The sequence below is a fragment of the Natator depressus genome, chromosome 4 (genome assembly GCF_965152275.1).
Source record: "Natator depressus isolate rNatDep1 chromosome 4, rNatDep2.hap1, whole genome shotgun sequence".
NCBI lineage: Eukaryota > Metazoa > Chordata > Testudines > Cheloniidae > Natator > Natator depressus.
In genome coordinates, this window is record NC_134237.1 from 9601959 (window position 1) to 9626172 (window position 24214).

Consider the following 24214-nt stretch of genomic DNA (forward strand, 5'->3'; position numbering starts at 1 on the left):
GGTATTTTGTGTTTGTTTGTTTTTAACCAGTACATCGATTTCCATGAAGGTCTGTTTTGGGTGTTTTTTTTTTTTAAAAACAAAACAAAATAGCTATACCAGTATAATCTCTAATGTGGACTCAGTGATGTTGACTGAAATGTGCCTTGTACTCATAACTTATTCCCCTTTCCACATGGGAAAAGGCGATGCTGCTATAAACACCTTAACACATCCCTCCTCACTCCAGGGGTGGTACCATTTTAGCTACAATGGTATCGCTAACGCAGTACAATTTACCTACAGACAAGCCCTGTGTAACTTGCCCAAGGTCACCCAGGAAATGTGTGACAGACCATGAAGTTGAAGCAAGGTGTCTGGAGCCCCAGGGTAGCACCCTACCCACTGGAATAGCCTTCCTTTTAGAAAATGCAGCCCTACATTTTTGATGTTATGGTATAGACACAATCATGGCAAACAAGAGCAGTCTTACCTAAAACATCGCTGTAGTACTGACTCCATTCTCTCCACAAAACCTGGTGAAACAGAACATCCTGAAGAGCATAAAAGAGCATGTTTTCCAATCTCTCCATGAAGGACATCCTGTCCGTCAGTCTCCCCGTGCTGGCAGGTACGTACGAAGGTGGGGCTGGAAGCCCCCCACACAGCCGCTCCACTGTGTTCCCTTCAGAGAACCGGAAAGTATAGACAAAAGGGATTTCAAGAAACTCTGCTACCAGCTCACCGCCCGGAGAAAGAGGGTCTGAGATTAGGACATCAAACCCCGCTTGCCGGAGCTTTGCTATCAGCCCGGGGTTCAGCACGACACTGTCACAGGTCTGCTTGAACATCTTGATAAGGACTGCCATGCTTTCCGTCAATTTCACCAGGCCCTCCCAGTAGGATAGATTGGGAAGCTCGTACATCCACAGATGCAGGAAGTCCTCCAACAGGGCTTCCACGGTCTGCTTAGTAAAGGGCACCGGCAGGACCTCAAAGTCAATTGGGGAAGAGGACTCATTGTAATTGACGAACAAACTTGTTGAAGGCACCAGGACAGTCACATCGTGGCCCCGAAGGGAGAGTTCCTCCAGCACCAGTTTTATGTTGAGCCAGTGACTGCCATCAGTGGGCCAGACCAGCACCTTCCCACATGATCCTGAGCCCCAGCAGCTCATGTGAACCCACAGCACCAGCAAAAGCCACTTCTTCAAAATCATGGCTGCACGTCTGCGATTCTCACTGGAACTCAGTTCAGTTCCAAAGTCCACGGTGTAAACACTTCTAAGCACGGCCCACAAAGACTGGATCCTGAACACTCCGATATTGATAGAAGAATAAGGTCATTTCAATGCAAAATTACCATATTGGCGAAAGACTCAGCCAGTACCAAATCCCGTTCTGAATCACCTAGGATTTTCCTTCCGGAATGAAACTGATGGATTCTCCTGCAGGAGTGAAAACAACCTGCTCCCTCTGCTGGACAGCTATTGTTACACAATGTGCATTTCCAGATCTGCAGGAAAATTACAGTCTTTGAATTGCAAACTACAATCCCAGCCCAAAGCTCACTAAATCAATGTGAGTCTTTCTACTGATTTCAGTGGGCTTTGGATCAGACCCTTATTACCAGGACTTGACCCTGTAATCACTGGTTTTTCTTTCACCAATCATGACTCACTGTCACCAACTTATTCATGATTTGTGATTGGCTGATGAATAGTTTTACAGACCCACTTGGGTCTGCGGCATTTGGGAACACTTGTCCTGAATGTGAGTGTGTGACTGGTCACCTGGTTTCTGCCTCCGCGCTGGGTGATAGGAGTAGTTCCTGAGGAGGTCCCTGGGGAGAGTCAGCAAAGGTGGGAGGCACTCCCGGAGACGGGCAGGCAGAGGAAGCTTTAGGACATCACAGTGTCGCAGTTCTTGCCCACTTGGCTGCTGCTGTGGCTTCTCTTGCTTTCCAAGTGAAGTGCTCTTGCTGGCTTCCCATTTCTCCATGGTGGTGGGGGCAGGGCTGCAGAACCCCCATGTCACATGGGTCAGCACCTATTACACACAAAGCATAGGGCCAGATTGCCCCTCCCCCTATGGGAAAACCCCCAAGGCAAAGCAAAGGGGAAACGGGTTCTCCTGAGATGCTCTGTGGAGGATGGCCCCACACAGAATGGGGCAGCCCACTAAACCCACGATCCCCCAGGAGCCACGTGGATCTCACCTAATCAGCAAGAGGCCTGGGCAATCTGCATGGAAGCCCTGTGCCTCCGCACTTCCACAGAGGGACTCAGAGTCATGATGCAGTGGAGCCAGGATTACAGGGACCCCACCAAACACAGCTGTCTCCAGGATCCCTCCTGTAAGGGGAGTCTCACGCAGTGGGGGAGGGGCGGCATGATAATAGAGCTGGGGACTGTATTATCTTTCTCTGGGAAACTGCAGGGCTGATGGTGGGACAATCCTAATCACCCTACCCCAGCTGTGTGTGCGTGCAGATCCCTGGACCCACAGAGAGCCCTTTGCCGGCTCTGGGAGGAGGTGGCTGTGAAGGCAACTGAAGGATAGGGCATGGATCACTGTATTATCTTTCCATGGGATACTGCATCACCTCTACCTCTGCCCCACCCCACTCCATCACTAGGGCACCCTCAGGGCCAAAGTTTTTTGCATACACTGCGAAGTGTGATACTGCTAGTGCTTCTAGATAATAAAGCAGCCACGACATACTCCACCTTGAACATGAGAGCCTGCTTTTATCATTAAGAGGGAAATTGGTTAGGAGCCAGGTCTCTCAGCTTAATGTTCTCTTCTGCCGTTCGAGGAATGCCCTGGATCAACCAGTTAAGCCTTTGGGAGGAGAGAGTTTCATGGAAGTGTCCATTCTCAGAGCAGGTGTAACACCGACAGACCCCTCCATCGTTGTCAGGCAGGATCAAACCTGGGACCTCTGGAGCTGAATGCATGAGCCTCTACCGCATGAGCTAAAAGCCACGTGGCTGTTAGCTGAGGCTGGAGAGCAGACTCAATCTCGCGAAGTGGTCTCACCACATGGGACAGAACACCACACCCAGGAGGTGTGAGGGTTACACAGGTACCTTGTCAATGCACGGCTTCCTCATAATATTGACTGTAGTTTATTTCACAAAACTCTGATAAAAATCAAACTCCAACAAGTTTTAATTACTTCTGCCATGATGCCAACAAATCACTCCTCTCTGGCACTTCTTAGGCATATGGCAAGCTGACACTTTCGCTTCTCTGTTGAACTCATGTCAATGTATTGTTACCTCATTCTCCCAATAGCATGCATCCGTTTTGTCCACCTCTCACATCAGGTCTGACACCCAGATTGCAAGATCTCTGAGTCAGGGCTTATCTTTTCTGTTACTTATCTGTACAAGGCCTACCACAGGGGCCTTGACTGTGGTTCACAGGAGCTACCATAGAATAAACAACCAATTACCATGAGCATAATAAATTGGACTGGTATCTAGAAAAATAATTAGGTGATTTGAATAAAGAACCGAGGGGGGGGGAAGCAGTTCAAAAACACCCGAAGGATTTAGAAGCTCAAGTCCCTCAATGGTGCTTGTGCTCCTACATCCCTTACACACTCTTGAAAACCTCTCTTGGTCTAGATTTTTTATTTTGTAAAGACAGTTTAAACTCTTTGTACATAAAGACAAAGAGCCAAACAACTAGTAACTTTATAACAGTAGGTTTAAATTATTTTTTCTTTTTTTTTTGGTGAGCAACGTCAGCCTATCGAACCAGGGAAAGCAAACCAGCATGAATCCATTTTACATCTGAGTTCACATGGGGAATGATTGATCTTCTCCCCCTTTGCATATCAGCATTATTTGCAGTACAGCAGCTCCTGATGTATGCTAGATTCTATACAGACACATAGGACAGCAGGCTGGGCCCCAAAGAGATTACAGTCTCAAAAGACAAAACCAGATGAATGTTTCAACAACTCCACTGCTACCCCTTCTCATCTGGGAAACTCAGTATGTTGCACCTTCACTGGGTGATGTCCCAAAAGTCTCCATTTCAACAGCACTAGTCACTTATAACTAGCTACTTATTGTTCATTGCAGTATTTGCCCTGATCACACCCTCATCTGGGCCTTTTGAAACACATTCTTCGAAAACTTAGAGTAGTCAGGACCTGATTGATAAGCCCTGGCAGCTCCGTTTACGTCAAGTGGACCTGCATATGCTTAGCCCCTTTCGAAATCAGGCCTCATTTTGTCATTCTTATAAAAAGGTTCAAAATAGAAACTAGAGCCCAGAGTGTTACATTTGATCAATTCACTGGAAACAGCCAACAGCTTTCAAAATGGTTCCCGGTGTCGGAGAGAAGGCTTCGGATTCCTTGATCATGGGATGGTGTTCCAAGAAGGAGGAATGCTAGGCAGAGATGGGCTCCACTTAATGAAGAGAGGGAAGAGCATCTTTGCAAGCAGGCTGGCTAACCTAGATAGGAGGGCTTTAAACTAGGTTCACCAGGGGAAGGAGACCAAAGCCCTGAGGTAAGTGGGGACGTGGGAGACCGGGAGGAAGCACGAGCAGGAGAGCAGGAGAGGGGAGGGCTCCTGCCTCATACTGAGAAAGAGGGACAATCGGCGAGTTATCTCAAGTGCCTATACACAAATGCAAGAAGCCTGGGAAACAAGCAGGGAGAACTGGAAGTCCTGGCACAGTCAAGGAATTATGATGTGATTGGAATAACAGAGACTTGGTGGGATAACTCACATGACTGGAGTACTGTCATGGATGGATATAAACTGTTCAGGAAGGACAGGCAGGGCAGAAAAGGTGGGGGAGTTGCATTGTATGTAAGAGAGTGGTATGACTGGTCAGAGCTCCGGTATGAAACTGCAGAAAAACCTGAATGTCTCTGGATTAAGTTTAGAAGTGTGAGCAACAAGGGTGATGTCGTGGTGGGAGTCTGCTATAGACCACCGGACTAGGGGGATGAAGTGGACAAGGCTTTCTTCCGGCAACTCACAGAAGTTACTAGATCACAGGCCCTGGTTCTGATGGGAGACTTCAATCACCCTGATATCTGCTGGGAGAGCAATACAGCGATGCACAGACAATCCAGGAAGGTTTTGGAAAGTGTAGGGGACAATTTCTTGGTGCAAGTGCTGGAGGAACCAACTAGGGGCAGAGCTCTTCTTGACCTGCTGCTCACAAACCGGGAAGAATTAGGAGGGGAAGCAAAAGTGGAGGGGAACCTGGGAGGCAGTGACCATGAGATGGTCGAGTTCAGGATCCTGACACAGGGGAGAAAGGAGAGCAGCTGAATACAGACCCTGGACTTCAGAAAAGCAGACTTTGACTCCCTCAGGGAACTGATGGGCAGGATCCCCTGGGAGAATAACATGAGGGGGAAAGGAGTCCAGGAGAGCTGGCTGTATTTTAAAGAATCCTTATTGAGGTTACAGGGACAAACCATCCTGATATGTAGAAAGAATAGTAAATATGGCAGGCAACCAGCTTGGCTTAACAGTGAAATCCTTGCTGATCTTAAACACAAAAAAGAAGCTGACAAGAAGTGGAAGATTGGACAAATGACCAGGGAGGAGTATAAAAATATTGCTCAGGCATGCAGGAGTGAAATCAGGAAGGCCAAATCACACTTGGAGTTGCAGCTAGCAAGAGATGTTAAGAGTAACAAGAAGGGTTTCTTCAGGTATGTTAGCAACAAGAAGAAAGTCAAGGAAAGTGTGGGCCCCTTACTGAATGAGGGAGGCAACCTAGTGACAGAGGATGTGGAAAAAGCTAATGTACTCAATGCTCTTTTTGCCTCTCTCTTCACAAACAAGGTCAGCTCCCAGACTGCTGCACTGGGCAGCACAGCATGGGGAGGAGGTGACCAGTCCTCTGTGGAGAAAGAAGTGGTTTGGGAATATTTAGAAAAGCTGGACGAGCACAAGTCCATGGGGCCGGATGCACTGCATCCGAGAGTGCTAAAGGAGTTGGCGGATGTGATTGCAGAGCCATTGGCCATTATCTTTGAAAACTCATGGCGATCGGGGGAAGTCCCGGACGACTGGAAAAAGGCTAATGTATTGCCCATCTTTAAAAGAGGGAAGAAGGAGGATCCTGGGAACTACAGGCCAGTCAGCCTCACCTCAGTCCCTGGAAAAAGCATGGAGCAGGTCCTCAAGGAATCAATTCTGAAGCACTTAGTGGAGAGGAAAGTGATCAGAAACAGTCAGCATGGATTCACCAAGGGCAAGTCATGCCTGACTAATCTAATTGCCTTCTGTGACGAGATAACTGGCTCTGTGGATGAGGGGAAAGCGGTGGACATGTTATTCCTTGACTTTAGCAAAGCTTTTGACACGGTCTCCCACAGTATTCTTGCCAGCAAGTTAAAGAAGTATGGGCTGGATGAATGCACTATAAGGTGGATAGAAAGCTGGCTAGATTGTCGGGCTCAACGGGTAGTGATGGATGGCTCCATGTCTAGTTGGCAGCCGGTATCAAGTGGAGTGCCCCAAGGGTCGGTCCTGGGGCCGGTTTTGTTCAATATCTTCATAAATGATCTGGAGGATGGTGTGGATTGCACCCTCAGCAAGTTTGCAGATGACACTAAACTGGGAGGAGAGGTAGATACGCTGGAGGGTGAGGATAGGATACAGAGGGCCCTAGACAAATTAGAGGATTGGGCCAAAAGAAATCTGATGAGGTTCAACAAGGACAAGTGCAGAGTCCTGCACTTAGGATGGAAGAATCCCATGCACCGATACAGACTAGGGACCGAATGGCTCGGCAGCAGTTCTGCAGAAAAGGACCTAGGGGTTACAGTGGACGAGAAGCTGGATATGAGTCAACAGTGTGCCCTTGTTGCCAAGGCCAATGGCATTTTGGGATGTATATGTAGGGGCATTGCCAGCAGATCGAGGGACGTGATCGTTCCCCTCTATTCGACATTGGTGAGGCCTCATCTGGAGTACTGTGTCCAGTTTTGGGCCCCACACTACCAGAAGGATGTGGAAAAATTGGAAAGAGTCCAGCGGAGGGCAACAAAAATGATTAGGGGACTGGAACACATGACTTGTGAGGAGAGGCTGAGGGAACTGGGATTGTTTAGTCTGCAGAAGAGAAGAATGAGGGGGGATTTGATAGCTGCTTTCAACTACCTGAAAGGGGGTTCCAAAGAGGATGGATCTAGATTGTTCTCAGTGGTAGCTGATGACAGAACAAGGGGTAATGGTCTCAAGTTGCAGTGAGGGAGATTTAGGTTGGATATTAGGAAAAACTTTTTCACTAGGAGGGTGGTGAAACACTGGAATGCGTTACCTAGGGAGGTTGTGGAATCTCCTTCCTTAGATATTTTTAAGGTCAGGCTTGACAAAGCCCTGGCTGGGATGATTTAGTTGGGGATTGGTCCTGCTTTGAGCAGGGGGTTGGACTAGATGACCTCCTGAGGTCCCTTCCAACCCTGATATTCTATGATTCTATTGTGAGCCACCTTATTACCAGTGTCACAATAGAACCTAGAGGCCCCAACTGAGAATCAGGCCCCATTGTGCTAGGAGCTGTATAACCATACAGCAGGAAAGCTTTCCATCTAAACAGGCGAGCTGATGAATGGATGGGAGAGAGGCAGGATTATTTTACCCATAGTAAATGGAGCCATGAAGAAGTGAAGTGACTTGCCCAAGGTCACATAGGTAGTCTGTGGCAGAGCTGGGACTAGACTCCAGATCTCTTGCCTCCCCAGTCCAGTGCTTTCACCATAAGGCCTAGTGGTTACTTGTTGGGCTGCCTTATAGGATCATGCCAAAAGAAACGGATGGAATGATTTTAGGTCCCGATTTCCTCTCCTGGGGAATAATCTATGGAGGGGAGAGAAACAGCTGTGTTTTTCAACCAGCAGAGTTTCCTAGGGTCTTTCCCTTTCTCCTCTGCCTCCCACCCGCTCAGCTGCACCATGTAGAGCAGGAAGTTGGCACAGCTGGGCACTGAGACCAAGGCTTTTTCTTCTCACTCCCCTTTCTAGCTGTGAAGGGACATGGCAAGGCTGGAAATGTCACAAGAATGTTCAGCTGGGGAACTAAGCACAGAGAGATTAAGGTGCGGGCTCCATGCAGTTTTTGTATTGATGTACTTTCAGTTAGGGATGTGATTTTTTACCAGAATACCTATACTGGTACAACCCCTAGTGCGGACACAGTTAGACTGATATAAAAGGTGCCTTAGGCCAGGCCTACACTAGGAGTGTTTTGCCCATATGCTAGCTTGGCAAGTGCTCCTTAGAAGACCGCATCTTATACCAGCAAAACTGGGCTTTTCCGGTGTAGCTTATTCCAGCCCCTCTAAGCAAAACAAGCTATACAAGTAAAAGGGCAGTTTTGCCGATACAACTTTGTTTATGCTAGGGGCTAGTGCCAGTACAGTTGTCGGCAGAGATCACACCTCCTCACAGCCCTGATGGACATCACTATTGCCAGCAAAAGTTTGCAGGCTACACTTGGCCCAGGAAATTGAAGCCAGGTGCCTGGAATCCTCACCCACTGGACTAGGCTTCCTTTCACACAATGCGGCCCACAGTAAAGACACAATCATGGCAAACAAGAGCAGCCTTATCTAAAACATCGCTGTAGTACTGACTCCATTCTCTCCAGAAAACCTGGTGAAACAGAACATCCTGAAGAGTGTAAAAGAGCATGTTTTTCATCCTCTCCATTAAGGCATCCTGTCCGTCAGGCTGCCCATGTTGGCAGGCACATACAAAGGAGGGGCTGGAAACCCCCCCACATAGCCGCTCCACTGTGTTCCCCATAGAGAAAAGTACAGACAAATGGGACTCTTAGCTTCTCTGCTACTAGCTCCCCACCCAGCACTAATGGATCTGCGAGGAGAATGTCGAAGGCAGCCACCCTCAGCATCTTCAGCTCCTCATTCCACACCACCAAATCACAAGTTGCTTTGTTTATAGACACCACCTGTGATATTAAGTTACACATCCTGGAAGTGGTCTCCCAGTATGAAAAATTGGGCAGTTCATAAAGCCACATGTGGAGAAAGTCTTCCTTCAGGGACACCATATTCTCCTTTGTGAATGGCACAGGGATCACCTCAAAATTGAAAGGGGAAAGTCTGGTGGGATCTGTGCCCAGAAAGAATGAAGGCAACAGCACAGTCACCTCATGGTCTCTGTCTGTGAGCTCTTCTAAAATGGACTTTATATTGAGCCAGTGACTGATCAGCTGGCCAGACCAGCACCTTCCCACAGGACCCTGAAATCAAGCCAGAGCCCAGAACCAAAAAGAGTGCTGTAATACACTTCCCACACATCATGTGGCTGCGTTTCCTTGTAAGCTGTTCCACTCTGCCTGCTTGTTTGCCTGCTTCTTTTGATTCAGGTGCCAGTACGTAAGAGGACAGCCCACGGAGGAGGTTATGTTCTAAAACTTCCAACATCGATTAACCTTGGTTATCTCAGAGTACAGGGAATACCTTGGCAATAAAAATCAACCTGTGCTAGCACAAAATCCTGTCCTGGATAAGACAGTATGAATTGCCTGCTTCAATCCACAGCAGGAAACAAGATACGAGTCCAATCACTCCCTCTGCTGAGCAATCACTAACATTAATTCTTGCTCTGGATGAATTACTGCTCTTCTTACAAACTGCTACTGCCCCTACTGCAGAGAAAGAACTAGCCACCAGATAGAGTAGGGACTTGAGAAAAATATTGACTTACTGTAGGAAAAAGAGCATTAAGGAGAAAGAAAGAAATGCATTGCCAACTGGATTGCAGCATGTAGGTTTCTGTAACTGTTTTCCAGTGCTAGTTCCTATAGGAGCTGTGATAGGGAAGCCAGGAAAGTGACAGCATGTCTTCTACAGCCAGTATGTACAGTTAGGGGTTTGCTTTCACATGGCCATGTCTACACTACCCGCTGGATATGTGGGTAGTGATCCATCTATCGGGGATCGATTTATCGCATCTAGTGTAGATGCGATAAATTGATCCCCGCTCGTTCTGCTGTCGACTCCGGAACGCCATCAGGGCGAGAGGCGGAAGCGGAGTCGACGGGGGAGCGGTGGCCGTCGATCCTGCCCCGCGAGGACACGAAGAAAGTGATTCTAATTTGATCTAAGATACGTCGACTTCAGCTACGCTATTCTCATAGCTGAAGTTGCGTATCTTAGCTCGAGTCCCCCCCGCTGGTGTAGACCAGGCCAAATTTTATACCTGGAGTTAACTTGAGGTAATTAACAGATTTGTAAAGGCTGATGTGGACACAGGGCACACATTTCATCATGTTACACAGGCCTTGTTCTTTTCTCTAGGGATCAGCATAGCCTGTCTGCAGTGGGGAGTGTCCACACTAAGCCTTTAGAAACGTTAATTACCTGTTAACAAGTTAACTGACAATCAACTACCTCAAGTTAATTGTCAATCAATTATCTCCAGCTACAAAAGTCTAGTGAAGACAAGGACAGGCCCTTTCTATTTGCAATAGTTCACCTGTGATTCTTTTGGCCTCTGTTTTCACCAGGTTTTTTTCTTCCGTCTGCTTTGTCTTGTTTCCTATGTTGGCTGCTTCTCTGTAGGCTATTAGGCTGGGTTAAATACCCTGGGCCTCTTCTCACTCCTTGATGCCCTCCTTCCATCACTCTATGGCATAAAAGGGCCCCAAAGCCAGCTGACCTGGCCACCTGGGAATTCTCCTTATGCAGGGAGTATACAGCCTTTAATCCTCTTCATGCAAGGGTTTCCCTCTTATGCCTTAAGTCAATGGGAGTCTTTCCAACAGGCTGTCAATCAGACCTAAAATTGTAAGTAGTCACCAAAAGAAAATAAATGCAGTTTCATGAGGCTATTCGAAGAAGCCATGCAGAAGAGCAACAGAACAATAGCAAAAAGAAAAGGAGTACTTGTGGCACCTTAGAGACTAACCAATTTATTTGAGCATGAGCTTTCGTGAGCTACAGCTCACTTCATCGGATGCATACTGTGGAAGCTGCAGAAGACATTATATACACACAGAGACCATGAAACAATACCTCCTCCCACCCCACTCTCCTGCTGTCAACAATAGCAGTCATCAGCTCCAGCTCCTTCATAGGCATTATATACTCTCAGATGTATCTCGCAGTCTCAAAATTAGGTACAACCTCCATTATCTGAATGTAATGAAGGCAAGAATAAACTGAGATAAGTGAGATTTCAGATAGCTGAAGAGTTTCTGGTGTAAGGGCTTGTCTATGTGCAAAGTTGGTTTAACCAAAGATGGACATGACCCTAGTTTGGATAATTGAGGCGGACCGTGCTGCATTTGACATGAGAAACAAGAAGTGTCTGACTGAGGAAGCAAATGTTCAAACCATGTGCATGATGGCTTCCTCCTGCTCTAAAGAAATGCTGCACCATGACAAAGAAAATAATTAGAAGTGAACTACTCATGGATCCTCTTGTTATTCTCTTTCAATGGCATTCCAGGCCAGTTGTGGTTTGGTGAAACATACTGGTAGCAGCCATGTGTGCCACCACTGTACATATATAACAAAAGGAGTCTTCATTCCTGCAAGGTCTTCACAACAAGTGCTTCAGAGGAGATTCCAGCCACACACTTCCGTCATCAGAATGGACAGCGTCACTGGCTGAGAAGGGGAAGGAGGAGAGAGGTCGGAATGGATTCAATGAAGCTGCTGTAATCAGAGGGTCCTGGACCTCATTTATCCCTGTTTTAGGCCAATGTCTCTCTGTTGACTTCAGTAGAGTCACTCCTGAGTTACAACAGTGTCAGAGGAGAGGCAGCCCCACTGACTCATCAAATATCTTCCTCTGTCTCAGAGAAAAGAGACCGTTGATTATGTTTCCCTACTTCTGATATACAGATGTTTACCCTCCAGTGAAACCTCTACATTGACAAGGCCACATACTCAGCTCATATAAACCAGTGTCACTCCACTGAAGTCCATTTACACCAGCTGAGGATCTGGCCCTGCACTCAATCATTTTTTGTCACCTTATGTTACCCATCCCTTTCAAAAATAGGGGTGAGTACTTACGGAAACTCACCCAATACACTGCTATAATAGGAGTCCCATTCCTTCCAAACCAGGAGCTGCAGAAGGTCATGAATGAGGTAGAGCAATAGGTTTTCAGTCCTCTCCAAGAAGGACATCTTTTCTTGTAGTTCAGAAGTGGCAGCTGGCACATAAGAAGGAGGAGTCAATATTTGACCACATAGTCTCTCAAATGCAAAGCCTGGGGAAAACCTCAGGGTGAAGATAAATGGCACCCTCAGCAGCTCCGCCAGCAGCTCCCCACAGGGAAGCACTGGGTCTGAGAGAAGGACATCATACTGGGACAACTGCAGCTTTCCCAGCAGCTTCCTGCTTTTTACTGCCCCATCACATATCTGCCTCTGGATGTGAGAAATGCTACGCGAGAGGCTCCTCATTGTGCTATGCATTTCCCAGAAGGAGACCTGAGCTTTCTCATAGACCCAGAAACGCAGGAATTTTTCCCACAGTGATCGCAGCCCGTCAGATGTAAATCCAACCTCAATGGGTTCGAAATGAAGAGCGGAAGCTGAAGTAGTGTTGACAGAAAGGGAGGCTGAATGGACCAGCACTGTAATGTTATGGCCCATGCTTGCCAATTCTTCAGTCACCAGTTTCAGATTCATCCAGTGGCTGTAATCTGCAGGCCACACCAGCACCTTCCCAGAAAGCACATTCTCTGTCAGCAGGGAGAGGCAAAGAAATATCTTGCAGATGCACTGCAAATGTAGCATCCCTGCAGCAGCTGTGAATCAGCAGACAAAGGCTGTGTTCACACAGGGATCCGCCTTAAAAGGGTGAGTCATACAAAATTCATGTTGTCAGTAAGAAACATCCCATGATTTATGAAACACCCATCTCTTTCTGGAAAACCTGGATGGAAATTCTATTCAGCATGGAATAGCTTTGCAGATCCCCCTATCAGACGGTACAAGCAGTGAACACTGAACTTGCTGTTCCATGTGATTTTAAAACTAACGGCACAACAGGGAGTTAGGCACCCACTGACTTTTAATCAGAGATAAGGGCCAGATTTACAAAGGTATTTAGGTGCCTAATGAGGCAGATAGGTGCGTAAACTGCTTAGGTGCCTAGTGGTATTTAGACAAGTGCCTAACTCCCCTTAGCTTCAAAGGGTGTTAGGCACCTAACCTGCTTAGAATGAAACAGCTCTAAAGCAACACTGTTTGACCACGCACACAAATAGGGAAATGGTTTGAAGAACTTGCCTCCTCTACAGCATCCCCAATGATCAAGGATGTCTTTCAGATGGTTAAATTGGTCTGCAGCTTGGGATCCTGCTGGACGACTCCGTGTTATTGGCTGGCCAAATAACCCTGGCAGCAAACAATGGCCACCCACTTCCACCTGCTGCAGAGAATGAAATACACATGTGCAGCAAGACCAGGGCTCTGTTGAAAAGAAAGGGTTTGCAGGTAGCCTGTTCTCTCAGCAATTGGGTGGCTGAAGGAGGCATGCTGTGGCCATTGAACCTGAACTGCCCTCCAAGTTCAATGCCCTTGGCAGAAATTGGAGAAGGAGCTGCAGGCCTGTTGCTACTATCTGCCTCTGATAAATGGGTTCCCTCTTTTTAGGAAACATTCCCCTGAGTAGTACAGCTAATTTAGAAGCAGCTCTAACTTTTCTGGGGCCCCTCTCCTTCAGCCGCCGTGCAAGCTGGGACCTGGGGGACTCTGCCCCTCTGACACTGGGTCTGAGCTCCTCTCCCTGCCCCACATATGTGAGCCAGGATCTGAGGGCCCCTGCTCCTTTGGGGGAAGGGGAGTTGAGCTCCTTTCCCTGACCCCCTGGGATCTGAGGTGACCCAGACACTGTACAGTGGAGATAATAGCACTTCCTTACCTCACAGGGGTGTCGGGAGGATAAATACATTAAAGATGGTGAGATGCTCAGATACTATCGTAACACAGGACAAATAAGTACCTGAAATGGAACTTGACTATGCAATGAGATGTTTGGTATAAGAGCTGTATGCTCTTCTTCATGCCCCTAGGTGACAGTAACGTACCGTAGACTGGATTTTAAAGTCTTTGGTAAAGCCTGTAGTTTTTTTCCTGGTAACCTATTTTCTCTGCACTTAAGAAATCACTTAAAGTCCCTTTCACTGTGAGAGAAAAATAGCTTCTAAGCTTCTGCATGGCAATATTTCTCATTGCTTGCCAAGTCGCATTGTTGTTGTCCTAATGTCTTTCATTGCAGCTTATGTGTACTGTTTGGATCATTCTTTCCTTTTTCATTCTCTCTGTCCATTCTTCCCCTACAGAAGCAGACAGATATTGTAATGGAATAGCTATGGGAAACCACGGTGAGTCAAGTGATCTGCCAAGATTGCAATATGACAATAGAGGTTCATTTTCCTGAAGCATTAAGGGCTCAATCTTGCAAGGTGCACTGAGGCTCAGTCAGGTACTGGAGTCAGTGGGAGTTGAAGGTGCAGTTCAAACCTATTAAAATGTCATCCACTGATCATATGTAATTAGTATTTAAGTAAACTATCTGTGTTACAACACAGATTAGCTCCACTGACAACAATTCAGAACAAGGGTTCTATGTGAAATGACAGAAATTGCAGTGCCCTCATTGCTTATTACCGGATGCAGTGTATGTAAGCATAATTTGTTTTGAAAAGAGAGGCTTGGTTTTAACTAACCTATGATGTATGTATGGGCTTTGGTTACAAAGCCATGCCTGATTTCAGTATACCCACTGAGAACCTCTGAATTTTCCTCTCACTCACCCAGCCAACTTGCCCATGCTGGAAAGGAATGGCAGAATATATTTTATCTTCAGCCGTTTATCCACAACTGATCTGTAGCACTGACGCAGAGAAAACTTGAAAGTCATCTTCACTATATTCATAGATTTTAAGGCCAGAAGGGATCATTAGAGCATCTAATCTGATCTCCTATGTAACACAAGCCAGAGAATTTCACCCAGTTACCCCTGTATTGAGCCTTATATCACAGAAGAGCCTCCAAAGTTAACATATCTTGCCATTAGGGGAAAATATGGCTTGGGTTCTGGGTCATGTTAGTGCTACCCAATACGGAAGCGGTTCATGAAGGAGAGTATCCATGGTGGTTGTTTAGAACATCGTGGCAGTAGTCTCTCTATAATTTAGGCTGTAACTAAGATTCTAAAAATGCCCCAGCAATGACAGTTCATTCTGAATGTTGGCAGGTTGTGCCGTGGGCCAGGGTTGGCTTCATAGAGAGAATCTCAAGTCAGTTGAACTAGGGATTCCTAAGAAACAGCACACTAAAAAATTGACTCTTTTCAAAATAAAAAAAGATTGTAACATTTTCTGCTCACCCTTCATGAGGGGTGAAATGTCTACCCCTGTGCTTATGTGGCTGACATCTTGTGCCGGGGGCCACAAAGAAAATTTGGTACATAAAATACAGAAAGGTATTAGGCTTTTTTTTTTTTTTAAAGGAGCTATGGAAAGGCCATAGGGACTGCTGGTGATCCATAGACAAAGGTCAGACTAAGGGATCTGTCTGGCCTTAAAAATCTATGGATATATGGCTCACGAGCATTGTGTGAAGGTTCCTGACTGAGTTCATCACTAGGTCTCCTCTGAACCTAACAAAAAGCACAGAGGGAATGGGGAATATGATGTGCTTGCTTGCTTCTCAGCTGGATTTGAACCCAGGACCTCCAATTCCACAGTACAGACCTTTACCACATGAGCTAAAACAGTAACTACCTCAATTAGCTAGCAGCACTTGTAGGTTTTATTATCTTATGGGGACCAGCCACTTGAAGGGGACACATAACAGCACTGAACCAGTGGGTTACACTTATATACTTCCATCAAACATCCTTTGGTCTAGGAGCAGCACTGGGCTAGGGACTAGGACTTCTAGTGTCACCTCTTCCAACATCTGGCACTAGTAGTTACCTCACACCCCTTATTACTGAGCTAGTCATTGTGTCCATGTGCTGGAAGAGAAACAAGCATCATTAGCCCTCTTTTAGAGATGGGATAACTGTAGTCCACAGGAGACACAAGTTCACTTCTGGCACTGCTGGGAATAGAACCCTGGTCTCTCATCTATCCTCTTGTAAGTATACATTATAAAGCACTTTAATTACATAATCACATGCAATTTGTTCTATAGGACCCCTACCTCATTGAGTGCATCAGCGGGACAGTAAATGAGACAGACAGTTGGAAAGGTTAGATTGTAAGGTCCTTAAAGTGCCTAGCACAACCGGGTCCCAGGGTGACCAGAGAGCAAGTGTGAAAAATCGGGACAGTGGGTAGGGAGTAATAGAAGCCTATATAAGACAAAGCCCCAAATATCAGGACTGTCCCTATAAAATCAGGACATCTGGTCACCCTATGGGGTCCTGGTCCATGAGTTGGGCTCCCTCCCAGGCACTACAGTAATACAAATAACAATTAATAAAATAAAATAATAATAAATAATAATAAAGGCTGTTCTCCCATGGTCAAGGCACTGGACTGGAACCTAAGAGAGCTGAATTTTATTCCTAGCTCTGCCACAGTGTGGTGGGGGGCAAGGCTCAGTTATGACCATGCAGATGCACAGTGGGGCTGGACGGATGTTGTATGGGGCAACTTTAATTCTGGCACCTCCTAACTTTTAAGTGCTTGTCTTTGCCACATGAACATTCTTCTGACATAGATTTTTGGATGTAATATCATTTAAGACTTTAAATAACAGTGAGAATACGAATGAAAGAGTGAAATGCTTACCTAGAATTTCACTGTAATACGAATCCCATTCTCCCCAGTAGCTCTGAAACACATAGTCTTGTAGGTGGTAAGACACTATGTTTTTTATTCTTTCACTGAATGACAACTGGTCTGTGAGCTCAGACAAGGCTGCGGGTGCATACGAAGGCGGAGAGGGCATCTTCCCACAATGCCTCTCCACTGTTGAGGCTGGTGTGAACCGCAGAGAGTACACAAATGGAATTCCGAGTTTGAGAGCAACTAGGTCACCACCGATAGTCACCGGATCGGACAGAAGCACATCGTACTTGTCCCTCTGCAGCCGTGCCATTAAGTCCTGGCTGGCTAGCACACCATCACACAGCTGTCTATTCATCTTATTCGCTTTGCTGATCAGCTTTCCGAGCTCCTTGTAGAACTGCCAGAAGGTCAGTGTGGTTGGTCTGTTGTACAGCCACAAGTTCACAATCTCCTTGATCAAGGAGTCAATGTAGTTCTTTCCGAAGGGCACCGGGTACACCTCAAACCTCTCAGACGTCTCAGCGTGCGGTGTGATAAAGAGGGAAGCATTTGATACTAGGATGGTGACATTGTGCTCTCGGCGTATCAGTTCCTGTATAATGATCTTAACATTTAGCCAGTGACTGGCTTCCGCAGGCCAAATAAGCACATTCCCACAGAAGACCGTTCCTATCAGAGTGACCTGAAAGGCTATAAATTGGATGTGCTTCTTTGACACACTGGTGGCGAAAGCCATGGTGGGTTTGGTGACTGGATAGGAATAAAATTTTCACTCTCAATCACTTTCTCAGTCTCTCAGTGATGTGGAATAGCCACTTGACCAGTACTCCTAACGACAAACAGACATGCTCCAGAAGAGTGGGTTTTCCAAACCTGTATGGTGACGGATACACCTGAAACACAAGAACAGTTTAGGTGTCTGGATTAAAAAGACAGAAAGGGTTATGGTATTTCTTTCTTGTTTAACCCTTCTCTTTCCACTTGTTTTTTAATCGTTAGTTTCGGCTGAGGAGAAAGAGGGCCAGTAGAAACCCTAACCATTAGTTAAGTCTTCAAAAATAGGGCTTCAAATGAAACTTAAGGAGTGCATGAGCCTTGTGTTGATCCCTCTGCATAGGGGTGAATTTAACACTTTGGCTTTATCGGTGGCAGTACTAAGGCATTTCCAGACAAAAATATTAATCATGGAAATGAGGGTAAGTACGGAATGTCTCATGATGCTCTTCACTTGTCAATTTGTTAGGGAAGTATGATGATTGGCCTCCTGTTAATTTTCCCATGCAGGGCCACTGGAAAGCATATCATGATGTCAGGACTATGAAGGTTTGCTTTTTTATCTGTAACATGATTGGTATTTATTTGTTCTAATGTTTGTCTTACTTACCATAGCAACTTTACATTTAGTTTAACACAGGTTTTTCTTTTGGTCTAAATATTTTCTTTTCTCCCTCCCCGCCCCCCGCTTTTAAAAAAAAAGATGTGGTGACACTAGTGGCAGCCAGAAGGTGGCGCTGTTACAAGCGGTGTGATAAGGTCTATTCAAGAAATGCTTATTGACAATGGTGAGGCAACCTGCCACCACAGCACAGAGCCTTGTGTGGGGAGAGGCCTCTGTAGCAGGGGTCAGAGTTGGTGAATCCCCCAAAGGGCTCTCTGCAATGAGGAGGGGCTGGTGCCTCCCATTGCCATGTGCTCCAAGGCTGGTGGGGAGAGCACCACTTTCCTGGCCCTCTGCCCTGAGGATGGGTGACCCATAGAAGAGGAATACTGGGCCAGGGTAGCCCCCTCCCCTCAAAGTCTCATGAGTGGCAGCACCAGCTGTGGTGGGTTAGGGAGGAGTGAGCCTTGCCTGCTCACTGAAGGACCAGTGGTGGCGGCTGGAGGGCTTCCTCCTCCCTAAGGAGAGCCAGCAGCAGCTCCCACAGTAACCTGGACCCCCACCCTTCATCCTATTAGCTGCCTGAAGAGCAGAAAAACACTAAGATCCATCTTAACCTTACTCACTGATAGCTTGGCTATCTACCAACACACATCACTGTGTACGTAAGGACATAAGAATGGCCACGCTGGTCAAACCTATGGTCCATCTAGCCCGTATCCTGTCTCTGACAGTGGCCAATGCCAGGTGCTTTGGAGGGAATGAACAGAACAGGGCAATTATCAAGTGATCCACCTCTGGTTATCCAGTCCCACCTTCTGGCACTCAGAGGTATAGCCAGTGATGAGCTGCCAAAATCTTAACAACGGGTTCCCTCTTCACCCCACGAGGGGGTTGTTGCCCACCCCCGCCTCCCCCAGGACTCCTGCCCCATCCAACTCCCCTGCATTCCTTGACGCGCCCCCAGGACCCCTGCCCCATCCACCCCCCTCCCCTGACTGCCCCCAGAACCAGGCAGGAGGGTCTCATGGGCCACTGTAGTGAGTGCCCACCCCACCCCTAAGAGCCAGAGGCACCTGCCGGGGGGCAAGGTGGGGAGTCCCAGCGGTGTTTACCTAGGGCAGCTCCCAGGAAGCATCCGGCAGATCCCTCTGGTTCCTAGGGGCGGGAGAGCGTAGCCAAGGGAGGAGCGGGGGGAGCAGCCACTCCCCCCACTGATCACATCAAAAGTGGCGCCTTAGGCGCCAGCTCCCTGGGTTCTCTAGGGCTGGAGCACCCACAGGGAAAATTTGGTGGGTGCAGAGTACCCAGCGGCAGCTCCCCGCCCTGTGCCCGGCCCCAGCTCACCTCACCTCCACTCCACCTCCTCCCCTGAACGCACTGCCCCGCTCTGCTTCTCCGCGCCCCCCCACCCCCCCGGCTTCCCGTGAATCAGCTGTTTGGCGGGAAGCCAGGGAAGGCTGAGAAGCAGGCAGCAGCTTCCCGCTCAGGCCCAGGGAGGCGGAGGTGAGCTGGGGCGGGGGAGCGGTTCCCCTGCGCCCCAGCCCCCGGGTTACCAGCTGTGGCGCTGGCGGCCCTCCTCGCGCCCCCCACCCCAGCTCACCTCCGCCTCCCTGGGCCTGAGTGCGAAGCCACCGCCTGCTTCTCAGCCTGCCCCGGCTTCCCGCACGAACCGCTGATTCACGGGAAGCCTGGGGGCGGGGCGGAGAAGCAGAGCGGGGCGGGGCAGCGCATTCAGGGGAGGAGGTGGAGGAGGAGGGGAGGGGAGGGGAGCTGGGGAGCTGCCGGTGGGTGCTCTGCACCCACCAAATTTTCCCCTTGGGTACTCCAGGGCTGGAGCACCCGTGGAGTTGGCGCCTAAGGCGCCACTTTGGGCCGGTTAAATTTAGAAGCCCTTTTAGAACCGGTTGTCCCCCGTGGAACAACCGGTTCTAAAAGGGCTTCTAAATTTAAACAACTGGTTCTAGCGAACCAGTGCAAACCGGCTCCAGCTCACCACTGGGTTTAGCCATTGATGGACCTATACTCCATGAACTTATCTAATTCTTTTTTGAACCCACTTACACTTTTGGCCTTCACAACATCCCCTGGCAATGAGTTCCACAGGTTGACTGTGTGTTGTGTGAAGAAGTACTTCCTTTTGTGTGTTTTAAACCTGTTGCCTATTCATATAATTGTGTGACCCCTTGTTCTTGTGTTATGTTAAGGGGTATAGAACTCTTCCCTATTCCCTTTCCACACCAGTAATGATTTTATAGACCTCTATCATATCCCCCCTTTGTCATCTCTTTTCCAAGCTGAACAGTTCCAGTCTTTTTAATCTCTCCTTATACGGAAGCTGTTCATCATTTTTGTTGGCCTTCTCTATACCTTTTCCAGTTCCAGTGTTCAAGATAGTGGCGTACCATGGGTTTATATAGTGGCACTATGATATTTTCTGTCTTATTATCTATCCCTTTCCTAATGGTTCCTTATATAACAATAGCTTTTTTGACGGCCACTGCACATTTGATGGCCACTGCACACTAAGCGGATGTTTTTAGAGAACTATTCAAGATGACTCCAAGATCTTTCTTGAGTGACAACAGCTAATTTAGACCTCATCATTTTGTATGTATATTTGAGATTATGTTTTCCAATGTGCATTACTTTGCACTTATCAACACTGAATTTTGTAACGTCTGTAAATTTTGCCACTTCATTGTTTGCTCCTGTTTTCAGATCATTTATGAATATGTTGAACAGCACATGACCCAGTACAGATCCTTAGGGGACCTGCTATTTATCTTTCTCCATTCGGAAATCTGAACATTTATTCCTACCCTTTGTTTCCTATCTATTAACGAGTTACTGATCCATGAGAGGACCTTCCCTCTTATCACGACTCCTTATTTTGTTTAAGAGCCTTTTGTGTGGGATCTTGTCAAAGGCTTTCTGAAAGTCCACGTATACTACATCAACTGGATCACCCTTGTCCACATGTGTGTTGACACCCTCAAAGACATAGATTGGTGAGGCATGATTTCCCTTTACAAAAGCCATCTTGACTCTTCCCCAACATATTGTGTTCATCTGTGTGTCTAATAATTCTGTTCCTTACTACCATTTTGACCGGATTGCCCAGTACTGAAGTTAGACTTACTGGCCTGGAACTGCCAACATCACCTCTGCAGTCTTTTTAAAAAATAGGCATTACATTAGCTCTCCTCCAGTCATCTAGTACAGAGGCTGATTTAACAATGTTTTCTGACTGCCATGCCCTTCTGAGCCCCAGTAAACACCCATGAATATTGGTTACTCCCAATACCATGCAGCAAACTAGTAATTCACACATAACATTTAAAACACAGGCACCGCAAGTTCAACCCCATAGTTCCTACTTAAGTACCTAAATAATTATCTTATGAAGCTTTCTCGGACTCTAACAGAAGTGGTGGGTGCTTGAACCCTCTGAAAATCAGGCCAGTTATTTAGATGCCTAAATGTGGATGTAGGAGTCTAACTTTACATCCCCAATTTGGAAAATGTTGGCCTTTTTCATATTCAGACTTTTTAAATTAACAAAGTTTCCCAAATCCATGAGTCTAAAGCAAATTAAGGTAGTGTCCTGGAACAGTACAGTGTATCCCAAATCAAAATCATTTACCATCATCATCAGAATTCATACCTAGTTCTTATAAACGACAGGTAGTTTTTCAATTGCTACTAATTAAGTAGACAAGTGGGGTTCACTTGTATACCCAACGCAGTTCACCACAAACCTTGTAACATTAACTATTCTGCCAGCGCCTGATTTTCCACTAACTAATTTTACCATTATGCAGTGGCTATTCTGGAATAGCCTCCACTGTGGACACTCTATTCCAGAATAAAAATCACTATATTCTAGAATAATCAGTGCACTCACAAAGTCCACTAATAATTCCAGAATAAAGTGACTTTTAGTTTGGAATAGACTGCCCAAACTGGGAGCTATTCTGGTCAATTTCCCCATGTAAACAAGCCCTAAGAGATGATACATACACATATACCAGAAGGCAGATTTCTTCGGTCCTAATCCGGCAACTGGTTCCTCTTAGGCAGATTCCTGCTTTGGAGCCTGCAAGCACAGATGCAGTTGCAAGGTCCGGGCTTTGGTTTGCCTATCAATATCTCAACGAGATGATCCTGTAAGAAGTCGATATAAAATTATATCACCAATCAAACAAAATATGGAACTTCCGCACAGAAAATTGCAGAAAAAAACATGCAAAAATCTCTTACCTAACGGAACATCCTGATATATTTTTTAACTAATTATTTCTTTTTCTTCATAATTAAGTACAGTTTGTCAACCTACTGTATTACCAACTGCACACACTGTCCCTTTGCTACTCACCTGATCTTTCCCTTAGAAGCTCTGGCAGCACTTGTGCATCAGGCAAAAGTAAAAGGAGCTTAAATACGTTTACCCGAAATAGAGCTCTTAAACAGGAAGAAAGTAATATGATAGGGAGCCAATCTGCACCAGGAAATATTTTGTGGAATCATTTAGGACTTTGTTATGCTCCAGTTACTAAATAATAAAGATTATCTCCACAGCTCTAGTATGGGTGGGAACATCGTAACTGGCAATCTCCACTAGCCAAATAGGGCCAGATTTTCAAGTGCTAAGTATCTACTTCTGGGGCCAGATTTTCAGAAGAGCTCAATTCAGTTTAGGCACCTAAATCAGGGCCAGATTCTCAAAAATGCTCAGCACTCAGTAGCTCCACTGAAAACCATGGGAACTTCTGAGTGCTGAATCTTTTTAAAAATCTGGCCACTTCATTTAAGCGCCTAAACGGGAGCTGTGTTTTTCTGAAAATTTGGCCCTTAAATAAAAGCCTAATTTTCAAAGGTGCTGAGCACTCAGTAGTTCCCCACTGAAGTCCAGAGAGAAACTATGGCTTATTGTTCGTATTTACGATTTTTAGAAATGCTCAGTGGCTCACAGCTCCCATTGACTTCAGTGGGAGCTGCTAGGTCTGCAGCACTTTTGAAAATCAGGACACTTACTTATGCACTTCATAAAGATTTAGGAGCCCCCCATTTTAGAAAATTTTGACCTTAATGTATCACATTTCAATTTCAACCTTTTATAAAAAACCTTCAGAATGTTGGGCACATTCTACCACTAAAATCAGGCCAGAAAGGTGAACGTGGGGCAAGATTTTCAACAGTAGCTATGGCCTTGTCTATATGGGAAAGTATAACCTATGGTGTGAATTTAATCAACATTGTCATACCACTATAACCCCAGGTAGACGCTTATTCTGATATAACAATGTCTTTTTTTGGTTTAATTTATGTTGCATTGGAAGGGATTTATGTTAAATCAAGATAAGGCATTCCTATACCATAAGAAGTGTCTACACAGGGGATTATATCTGTATAACTATTGACAGAACTGGTAAAACTTTCCTATGCAGACAAGAGATTAAGGGTATGTCTACACCACAAATTAAGGTGTGATTGTAACACAGGTAGGCATACCAGTGCTAGCTTTAATCTCTTTAGTGCAGGTAACAGTAGCAGTGAAAATGTGGTGGTACAAGCCCTCCAGGGACTCTGGGTATATACTTGAGTTGCTGACCTGCGCCGGGGTCCTTGCTGCCATATCTTCACTGTTGTTTTTACCTGAAGGTAGGTAGATTAAAGCTAGTGGCTGGCTCATGTTGCAATTATACTTTTATTTGTGGTGTAGACAAACCCTTAGAAGCAAAAGTCCTTGTGAAAGTCAATGAAAGCAGTACTTCTAAATCTTTTAGGTGCTTTTGAAAATCTCCCTCTTAATAAACAGCTCCATGGGAAATTAGAGCCACTTCTAATGGAGGCAAAAAGGTTTCAAGTTCCAGTTTTACTTTTCAAAGCTGATAATCAAATTATCCATAATGCAAAAAGTAGAAGAAAAGCTTTTTGAGAGGATTAACTGACAAAAATTTTTTTTAAAGGTTTATGTGGCAAACAAATGAGAAAAGTAGGTTTGAAAATTGCAGGTATCATGTTTCAGACCTGTTTCACAGTTCTAGTATTACAAATCCCAAATACCA

General features: G+C 46.2%; 2 protein-coding genes across 3 annotated transcripts in view; both read right to left on the bottom strand.

Moving 5' to 3' along the window:
• LOC141986139 (UDP-glucuronosyltransferase 2C1-like) overlaps positions 1–1425 on the bottom strand; it is a 27993-nt gene extending 26568 nt beyond the window's left edge. Inside the window, exon 1 of one of the 2 annotated variants that reach the window (XM_074950344.1) lies at positions 480–1425. In XM_074950344.1, coding sequence (XP_074806445.1) covers positions 480–1199 — 720 coding nt within the window. In that variant the 5' untranslated portion in view covers positions 1200–1425. Of the gene's footprint in view, positions 1–472 lie in introns of both variants that reach the window. The other variant, XM_074950343.1, reaches the window with a different exon arrangement.
• A 9862-nt stretch (positions 1426–11287) lies between these two features.
• Positions 11288–17501, bottom strand: LOC141986069 (UDP-glucuronosyltransferase 2A2-like). Its single transcript, XM_074950229.1, has 2 exons — positions 16766–17501; positions 11288–12658 (listed from the first exon to the last, which is right to left on the bottom strand). Exons 1-2 carry the CDS (start codon positions 17499–17501, stop codon positions 12018–12020), a joined length of 1377 nt encoding a protein of 458 aa, XP_074806330.1. The 3' UTR covers positions 11288–12017.
• Positions 17502–24214: the final 6713 nt, after the last annotated feature.

Excerpts from the sequence above, each read along its gene's own strand:
- LOC141986069 (XM_074950229.1), bottom strand. The coding sequence starts at position 17,501 with ATGGCTTTCGCCACCAGTGTGTCAAAGAAGCACATCCAATTTATAGCC. Across the intron at positions 12,659-16,765 it reads GTATTACAGTGAAATTCTAG|ATTACAGCCACTGGATGAAT; the intron begins GTAAGCATTTCA and ends TGTGGCCTGCAG.